Source organism: Apodemus sylvaticus, chromosome 4 (genome assembly GCF_947179515.1).
Source record: "Apodemus sylvaticus chromosome 4, mApoSyl1.1, whole genome shotgun sequence".
NCBI lineage: Eukaryota > Metazoa > Chordata > Mammalia > Rodentia > Muridae > Apodemus > Apodemus sylvaticus.
This window is the reverse complement of record NC_067475.1, coordinates 32,393,797-32,403,990: the sequence shown is the minus strand read 5'-3', so window position 1 is coordinate 32,403,990 and position 10,194 is coordinate 32,393,797. Positions and strand designations below refer to the sequence as shown.

The 10,194-nt window shown below is 44.3% G+C and overlaps 1 protein-coding gene across 1 annotated transcript in view; it reads left to right on the top strand.

Moving 5' to 3' along the window:
* The first annotated feature begins 1,929 nt into the window (after window positions 1–1,929).
* Window positions 1,930–10,194, top strand: part of Col25a1 (collagen type XXV alpha 1 chain) — a 397,132-nt gene continuing 388,867 nt past the window's right edge. The window contains exons 1-2 of the mRNA XM_052179247.1: window positions 1,930–2,226; window positions 3,180–3,249. Of these exons, the coding sequence (XP_052035207.1) occupies window positions 1,930–2,226; window positions 3,180–3,249 (367 nt within the window). The remainder of the gene's footprint in view (window positions 2,227–3,179; window positions 3,250–10,194) is intronic.

Below are 10,194 nucleotides of genomic sequence, written 5' to 3'. Positions count from 1 at the left end.
TGTATTTAGAGATGTTAGTCTGGGGCTGGTCCTGGAAGAAAATGGAGTCAACCCCAGCAGTCATTGATTGTTCGTAGTTCTTTTTCTTCTAGGCACGGGCTCTCATGCAAGCTACCCATGCAGGCTGGTGTGTGAGCAGATGTGATTCAGGTCTTGAGGTCTTGTTCATGCAACCACTTGTTGATATTTCGTGGGTGCAGGCTTCCTGATATGTCTACCCTGCTTTTCCCTTGGCACTACAGTTTACACAAGAGAACCAACTGCTCAGTGTGGTATTTTGTTCATTGATTATAGTAGTAACTGGTTGCGGTGAGCGGTTCAGGAGAGAAAGAAATATATGTGATGTTTCTTAAGATGAAAAGGGAAAAACGAAGGTCTTCTGGAGAAAGAGAGTTATTTTTTCTTCTCCGATGCAAAATGCTACTTGTTATCAATTTGGGGAAAAAAAAAATCCCAGGAGGGACTTTGTAATTTGATCCACAGGGAATGGCAAACTCAGAGTCAAGGAAGAGGAAAAATTGACTTCATTCTTCAACTCTTTCCTAAATCCTGAGAAATGTGTATGCCTCAAACACTCACCAAACAGCGAATCAGGAAAACACATTAGCACCCTAGTATGGAGTAGGAGTCCAGAGCTGGGGGGAAACAGCGTCAGGACTAGAGGAAACGGGGGAGGGGCGAGAAAACTTCCCCAGTCGGTTGGAGAATCACAGCAAGGCGTGGGAAGGAAGGGAAGTGGGGAAGGTGCCCTGCAGACGTCAGCCAGACACTTTGCCTCTGGGCATGTGGGAACGAACTGAGGGAGGAGAGAAAACGTCGCACTAGGGCTAGATGGAAGAGCTCCTGTGACTGACTGTCTTTGAGCGAGGATCTGGAGAGCTGGAGCTTTCTGCTTCCGTTTTTCCCTTCAGGAGGCCATTTCTCCATTTTTTTTTTTAACCCAAATAGAGAGGGGGCGCTGGGCTAAGCCAGTATAAGCCACTCTGCACAGCGGTCCTCAATTCGGCCCCCGGCTAAGGCTGGAGAGATGGCCTTAGGGGGACGCTGAAGTTACTCGGTAGTGGGAGGGGGAAGGGTCTCCAAGCTCTTCTCCAATCACAGAGGCAGCTGTAGCTATTTGCATATATTATGCTAATAGAGACCTCCGGCTCCGCTCCCACCCGCGCTCCCGCCCCTTCGTGGGTCCAGGCGGGCCGGGAGAAGGTGAATATATTATGCTAATAAGGAGGCTCCTGCGGGAGGGGGCGGTCCGCGCTTCAGGCGCGCGCGCGCACTGTCTCACACTAGAGCATCCCGGGGTATTTAAGGCTCGCACACGCGGGTCTGCGGAGATACTTTTGGGGCCTCGCAGCTCTCGATCGCTGCTTGGACCACTCGGTTCTCCTCTTTCCTCTATTCCTCTACCACCCACGGGGGCCGCGCTCCCGCTCGGTCTCTGTATTTCCTTTTCTTTTTGGCCTTGAACTGATCCAGGTGGGAGACAGGTCGGCGGGTGGAAAAAGGTAGACATAGGCAGGCAGACTCAACAGGTCGGAGCAGGGAGAGGGGTTCTCGGACCCTGCGCCTCCGCGCGGGGGCCCCCCTTAAGGAAGTGTCGGATTTGGGGGGTCAGAAGAGCTGCCCTGGTGGGTTTCATTTCAGCTGTGACCCCAACACCCCCGGCGCCACACAGTCCCCGGTGCTTTTCACTCCTGGCTTGAAGGGGGAGAAGAAATCTGGAGGACGGTCCACGCCTGCTGATCCGGACGCCGAGCCACGAGCCACGAGCCACGCGCAGGTCCATCTCCAAGCCGGGGGCTCCGACTCTACCAACTAGTTGTGCAGCCGCAGGGACTGAACTTTGGAGGAACCGGCCCTTCCTCTCATTCTAAGATTATTGGAGGAGGCAGAGGGTGGAAAGGCTTAGCGGAGGCCAGCGACCCCACCACAATGTTGGTGAAGAAGCTTTCAGGGAACGGAGGGGGACGAGAGTCTGGATCAGAAGATCCGCGCCCCTTGGGACAGCGTTGTGCCGGCACCATGCCTTCGTGCACGGCCCTGGCGACCCTCCTGTCAGTGGTTGCTGTGGGTTTTTGCTTGTATCTTGGCGTGAAAACCAACGACCTCCAGGCGAGGATTGCTGCTCTTGAATCTGCTAAAGGGACCCCTTCCTTCCATCCGTTCCCTGACACTGTGGATGAGCTGAAGGCAATGGTTCAGGAGAAAGTGGAGCGACTCTTGGCTCAGGTGTGAAAGGCTGGGTATTTTGCACGTGAATACTGTTTGGCGCAGGTGTGAGCCCTGTGTGCAGGGCTAGCTCAGACCCTTACTGTCTGCATAGATGGCTTGGCCGTGTGTGCCAAGTATGGAGTGAAGTACTTCGGGTATTGATTAGTACCCAAGTCTGTAGCTGTTATCTTCCCGTAGTCTTCCATAGTGCTTGCATGCTAAACATATATGGAGATTGGGTGTACAAAAGAGGGCCGGCGACCTGGATAACGGGAGTGTGTGCAGGAGCATTTGATTTCTTTGTAGTTTTCTGGAGTCTCTTGTGATCTCTCACTTCTACAGAGACTAATCTTCGTTGATATAAGCTCTCATATCTCCTTCCCAGGGAAAGGTTAGGAAAACAGGTGTTATTAATATACAAAAGGTAATCGATTTCAAGTGAAACAGTCCTATAGTGCTTCAGAATCATACATTCCTTCCACCCTTCGAATTTTTTTTTCCTTCCATGTTCAAACACTTTGAAGAAAAGTTTTATATTCGGTAAAGGATGAAGTGCAGGTAATAAGAAAGGTCGAACTGTTGAAGCTTGTTTGTTTGTCTGTTTTTAAATTAACTTCCAGTGGAGAGGCTGTGTAGAGTTCTCACTCACTCTTGGCCAGTGCCTTTAGACCTGCCTGTACCACTGCCTGGCGTTTGTACTGCCTGCCTGTGCTGGGGCTGAAGGGGGATGGGGTGGGGTGGGGGTGGTAATTGAGGACTAGAGAAAGATGTTGGCCAAACCCTGCAATCCTGCTACCGTGTCAGTGGTCATTGTCTTATTTTAGGACTTGGATTCTGTTACTTTTTGACAAGACTCCAAACATATATGTAGATATTCCTTATGCAAGCTATCAGAAGCAGGCATGTGGCCAGAGAGTCCAGTTCTCCTCAGTGCTACTGATACTGTGTCAACCCCTCTGCTTTCCCTGCAGAAATCCTACGAACATATGGCTAAAATAAGAACCGCCAGGGAGGCACCTTCAGAGTGCAACTGCCCAGCAGGTAAAACGGACCTCATTTAACAATGTTTCCTTCACAGCAGAACCCTGGAAAATAAAAAAAAGACAAGGGGGGGGGTCCTTGTGCTGTCAAGTCTACCTGTAATAATAGTGAAGAAAGACTGCAGACCCGACCTGCTTTAATAAAACCAACATGTCTCAGTCCAAAAGATGGCAGAAAAGCCCTAAATATTGTTTTATGCAGCATGCTAAGGTCTGCTATGGGAAAGCTAGGAAGCATCACCATGAATAATATAGGCAGGGTGGCAGATAAAGACAGAGTTCTTAGAGTCTCAGATTGAAAGTCTTTCGTGATCTTATTAAACAGTCATTTTTGTTGTTGGTGGTGGTGGTGGTGAAAATGGCTGCTAAACTCTAATGATTCTGACTTCCCTGGTGTCTAATGCTTTACCAATAACAGGTTTGTTGTGTGCCTTGGGTAAACAGATGTGCAAATAGCCTTTCTTTACCTGTTGCCTGCCTGTATTCTGTCTTATCAGCGAGGCTGTCTCTCGCCTGTCCTGAAGGAGATGAAGACTGAAGCTGTCCTTATCTTGAATTCCCATTATGAGCTATTACACTCTCAGTGCCTTCTCAGGACAGGTTCTTCTGTTTTTACTGGATTCTAGTGAAGTTTTAGGGAACTGTTTTAGTGACAGTACCTAAGAGAATAGGAGAGGGAGACATAAATGAATATCACCCCTCCCCCAATCCAGCCAGGGTAATTGTAGCTCTCCGTTCACAGACCTCTGAGGCTTGGTATTTATCTATAGATTTAACAATTTTAAAGGTCTTGGATGATGGCCATTGGAAACATTGAGTGGATTCAAGAATATACGTCATGAAACCCTACAAGTGTTAGTGTTTTTTTTTTTTTTCAGATAAACACTGTAATTCATTTATTATGAACAGTTTAGTTTCACTTATCAGGCATGTAAAGTGATTCTTTTACATTTTATTTAATGTTTAAGAATATGATACTTGGTGCTTTATACAGTTAGGTGTTGCATAGTGCCATTTGATCAAGGACAGATCACATCATGCAGGGTGGAGATTGCACAAGACTACATCATTTATTGATAATATAGCCATTTCAGTTTGGCTAAGCTCAGTGTAGGAAATTGTCAAACAACACAGTTTTGGTAAGTGGTGAGTGGCTGTGTATGGAAAGGCTAGTTTCTATATATTTTTTTAATATTCTGAATTATTTTTTGTCACTACCAACACAGCTGTCAGCTTACACATTAGTTTAAAATATGAACACCAGGTTGCATAGCATACACAGTTAAAAACCTTTTTTAAAAATTATATTGAGTGTATGTGTACAATAGCATTTGTATGGAAGTCAAAGGGCAACTTTTTAGGAGTTATCTTCCGAATTCCACCAAGTGGACCCCAGGGATCAAAGCCAGGCTCTGTGACAAGTGCCTTTACCCAAGGAGCCATCTCACCGGCCCTATGGCACAATGGTATAACCAGTTACATACAATATGCAATATATTACATACTGCAAATATATACTTTTTCAAATAAAGGCTTTTGACTGAGAAGACATTGCTGGAATGATGGTTAAAAAAACAAAAACAAAAACAAAAACAACCCTCCCCCCCCAAAAAAAACCCCTCTTATCCCAGCTGCGCAAAAGGCTGAGGCAGGTGGATTGCAAGTTCAGTGCCTGCCTGGGTTACAACTTAGTAAGATTCAGTCTTAAAACCCAAAGGTTAAAAAAAAAAAAGGTTTGGAGATACTGATTTGGCTCAGTTTTAGAACACTAGCCTGACACATATGAGACCCTGGGTTTAACCCCCAACCCTCAGGGAAAATATATACATACATAATTATATGTGAATATTTGAAAAATTAAGTTACCACTCATGTTAGAAGAAAAGTCAAGGAGTTCAGATTTGAAAAATGTGGCTTTCATTCTTAGTTGTTTTAAGTTGGGACAGACCTCAGGAGTCAGATATTTAAGGAAGTCACATTTCCATCAGAGGATTAAATGCATAATCACCTCATCGCTGCTTGGGATTACTTAAATTCTGCAGACACCTGGTGCTGAGAGTCACTGACCACACCCCTCGGAGTCCAGTCCTTTTGGCATGTGCTGTTTTTGCTAACTGGATTTAAAGCAGTCTGTGTTCAATTCGCTGGATTCTTACTGAGTTTGGTAAAAAGCTGAAAAGTGACCTCTACTGCTCTGAGTTCTATTATCTGTGAAGATACGGTTCTTGATATTAAATGTAACCTAATTATCACCAGATCTGGAAGAAGGCTAATATGTTTAGAGTTGGCCTTATGATATCTTGGAAGATTACAGTGGAGTGTTGCTCATCATAACAGGACAATTTAAATGGGATTTCCTTGACTGCTTCTCCTCCTCCTCCTCCTCCTCCTCTTCCTCCTCCTCCTCCTCCTCCTCCTCCTCCTTCGGTTGAACTCTCAATAACAGCTGCTTTACCTCCTCACCACCACTAGAGACCCACATCACATCAGAGTTTACCTGGCTTTCTTATAAGCAGTAACTCTTGGAAGGTGTGCACCTGCCAGTACAAGGAACCAAATAATCACTGTTCTGGAAACACTTCCTTCTGCTTGCATAATAATCAGGCATTACAAAAAACGAAGATGCTGTATCCTGCAGAAAACCATTTTGAAATACAGTCAGTGAGATATTGTCTTAGGGAATGAGCAGTGGGCCAGCCAAGGATTAGAAAGGAGATACAGCGCTTCCCACCTGGTTTGACTCTAGCTGTGACTAAGAGTTGTCACAAAGACATCTGTTTGTAGGACAGAGCTGGACAGGCCTGTGACCTCAGCTCAGTTCCTGTGGACTGATGCCCACCCCTTGAAGTTGACACTCTTGTTGACAGTCTCAGGAATAGAGCCAAAGGCCCATAGGGAAAAAAAAAAAAAGTAACACTATGTTGTCTATGTTGTTTGTGTTTGCTTTAATAGCTTTGATAGACCCAAGTTCCTGAAGGGGTTTTCCAGGTAGGATATAAGGAAATAATAAAATTTATAACTTGTTGTTATTGTTCCCCCCTCCTCACAGGAAGGAGCTTCTGTGGGAGAAGGATGAGCTATCTATTGAATAGTTTCTTAATGTAAGAGATGTACTCTCTAATTTTCATAACAACCCAGAAAATTAACTTCTAGTGAGCTACTTTTATAGACTCAGGGAAAATAGTTAATGTACTAAAGTCAAGGCAAGGATTCATGCCCACATCTGAGAGAATGGAAGTCAGAGACTTCGTGAGGAATGGAGAATGAACATTTAGAGCAGGTTACCCCTGGGATGGGAGAATGAGCATTTAGAGCAGGTTACCCCTGGGATGGGAGAATGAGCATTTAGAGCAGGTTACCCCTGGGATGGGATTCTGTATCTGCTACTGATGCTGTGTGTGACTTTGGCTGAATCAAACAAGCAAAGTGTGAGCCATTTACTCATCTGAAAAAAATAACAAAAAAATTGGAAAACTACCGCTTTCTTGTAGGGCGGTAGTTCTTGTAAACACTGATGTTTTAGTGGGTATGTGTTAAGTTGTAGTTGCTGCCTTTTATCTTTTTGCCTCTTCAGTGTTCTACCCTACATTTCACTGCTAAGCTATACTACTGAGCCAAATCCTTAAATCACTTCTTTTCCTTGCTACTTAACTCTAGTGCACAGAGGTACAGGTTGTAGGTGAGACTTTTTCAGATGCTCGCCCGGAACCAAGTGTCTAATTAGCAAGCTTTGAACTAAAGCTATGCTTAACTGAAGAGCTATTGGTGTTTGGTTCTTTACAGATATTAGTCTCTTAAGTTACATTTATCAATGTTGCAGGGAGATCTTTTGACACTGTGGGTGAAGTTCGACTAAAGTACATAGAACTTGGTCTTCTTGAGCGTGGGGTAAAATCTTTGTAGTTTTGAATCAGATATTTACAGAGAGCTTACCTTTCTGACTCATCTGTTCCAGACTTATTTTTAGTAGCTTTACTGAGGTATAATTTGTATTTCACCCACTTTAAGGACTGTAATAAATTTGTAGTTGGACAGCTATCCACTGTGCTCTAGTTTTAGATTATCTGTGTCTCCATGACAGCTCACAAGTGAATTCAAGAGAAGCTTTATTTTAGAAAAGTTTTGCTTTGGAGAAACTCCAGAAAAATGAAAAACAACAACAAAAATGTTATCCATCAAAGCTCTTTTTAGTAGAGTACTTTGAGGTAGCTGGGCCTTGGAGGGACAATGGGCATTGGGGTCCTGGCCTCTATAAAGTTTGACCTTCAGATGAGAGAATATGTTGGCTCATTCTGTGGATAGGATTCTGTCTTGGGCTCCCACTTGGTGTCTTACATAAAAGGATATATAAATTGGGCATGTTTATGGAAGAGTGTCTGTTGAAGCTGATAGAGAAGGTAGGATCCAGCCCGTCAAACAGAAAAGGTTTAGATCATTAGATCTTTTCTGCGGTCCCAGAACACTTTCCACATCTATGAAAATGATTGAATCTGAAGTGAGAGCAAGTGTAGGTAAATTGGAAAACCTCCCTCTCACAACTGGGAGTGACACAGGGACAGGCGTCTGGCTGATGGACAAATTTCCCACGGTTTCAGAAGACCCTATAAATACCTTCCTTGTATAAAATGTAGAAAACTATTTCTTACTATTATTTCATGTAGACTACACCTGCTTTTTTTTTTCTTTTTTCTTTTTAAACCAAAGAGACCAAACAACAAATTGAGTGCAGCAAGCAATAGACTCATAACGGAGAGATCTTAGTTATATAATGGAGCATCAGAAGCAGTTTATAGACCAGGGATGCAGTTGCTTGCATATTATTTAATGATAACGACAGGCATTCTCTTAGAAGACTAAACAACACAGCGTGACACGCCAGTACTGCCAGGCATTCGTGTTAAATTGTTTTGCTTCTAATGAGAACAACAGTTTGGGCGTGGCACTTTCAGTTGGTCTAGTAGTGACAGCTGGCAAAATGCCCCAGTCAAAGGGCCAAGGACAAATTGCCTCTTGAAGTGGTGTCCTGTGTATAACTTGTTTGCTATGCTTGTCTGTAAGAAGCTATTCCTCTAAATGTCCCTTTTGCTACTAATTTCATGTTTGGATGAGCTGGGAGAGAGAGAGAGAGAGAGAGAGAGAGAGAGAGAGAGAGAGAGAGAGAGAGAGAGAGAGAGAGAGAAGAGAGAGAGAGAGAGAGAGAGAGAGAGAGAGAGAACGAGAACCCTTTGTGAATGTGCAGGAACTAGTCCTCCTGTAGGGCTGTAATAGCCTGCCTTGCTTCCCGTTGCTTTGTCATTGCACAGCGTCAAGCACACGGTATTGATGAAAGCAGTGTCTGACTGGCAGGTTTAGGGAATGGAGAAGGAATTTTCAATCATCATGGGGATTAGGTAGACCGGAGCAGGCGAGGAGACATGCCAGAATCAGGACCGCTCTGTAGCTAGGGGCGTTTTCCTGACACAGAGGGATCCCCAGTAGACACTTATCCAAATAGCATCAGTCTGTTATCTTGAGTGGAAGCCATCCAAGACCTATCAAGAAAAAGTGCTTTAGTTCCCCCCTACGCCTTTATAAACAATACTTGGTAGTTTAATGGAAGCTGAGAATGTGGAAACAAAGCATGAATCAGTCTGGGGTACAGACTGAAGCTCAGGATGGGCTGAACACAGAAGCATCTCCACCCTCCTTGGTTTGCCAAAGTGGGTGAGATTTCATTCTGTGGTTTTTATGTAGCATGCACTTCACACTTTTCATCCCCTCACCCCCACCCAGGCCCAATTTTTTGTTTAAAAAGGACTGTGGTATGCTCAGATGCCTGATTTCCAGACAAGGATATTTGTTGGTATCTTTTGGGATTTGCTCTGCTAAGTCTATATAGTGAAAAAAAAAAACCTACTTACAACTTGATGATGTAAAGGATTAAATGCTAAGAGTGGGATGCTGAGGTCACTGGGGAATCACACGTTAAGAGTGGGGTCTCCTCACAGGTGTCCCATATTCCTTCAAATGGCTGTCCTATAGGGCATTGGATGATGGAATTCCTTGAGTTCTGGCACCAGGTGGCAAGCACCATCTCCTTGAGAGGAGGAGGAGGAGGAGGAGGAGGAGGAACTGAGTTGACTAGCAGGATGCCCCTCCCCCTTCTACAGTCTCCTTTCCAGTTGCATCCACTGCTGACGTCATTCTTGACCTCTGTTTGCAATAGAAAAAAAAATAGTGGAGCAAGCAAGAGCTTTCTTTAAGGTTTGAAGGTTGCAGGTTGAAGGATGTATTGTTGAATACAATAAGTATTCAAGATATTTAAAATCTATCACATTTTATGTTATTTGCACAAAGTCTTATGTAGCTCAGGCTATCCTTGGAATCAAAATGAGGTAGGAGATGGCCCTGTACTTCTTTTTTTTTTCCTTTTTTCTTTTTATTTATTTATTTACATTTCAAATGTTATCCCCTTTCCCAGTCCCCCCCCACCCCATCCTAGAAACCCCCTATCCCATCCTCCCTTCCCCTGCTTCTATGAGGTGTTCCTCCTCCCACCCCCCACCTCTCTGCTTTCAATTCCCCTACTCCGGGGCATCTATGAAGCCTTCATAGGACTAAGGACCTCTACTCTCATTAATGTTTGACAAAGCAATTCTCCACTACATGTGCAGCTGGAGCCATGTGTACTCTTTGGTTGGTGGCTTAGTCCCAGGAAGCTCTGGAGGGTCTAGTTGGTTGATATTGTTGTTCTTCCTATAAGGTTGCAAACCCCTTCAGCTCCTTTGGTTCTTTTGACCCTGAACCTCTGATCTATCCACCTGTCTCTACTGTGTAAGCGCATGGCTGGTTTTCCAGTATTTAGTAAAACAAAGAACTAAATGCAATTGAATTTGTGAAATAGGGATTTTTAGCTTCAAGTTTCAAATTTCATAGACTCTAGAAAAATGTGAGGTTGTTGTCTTGC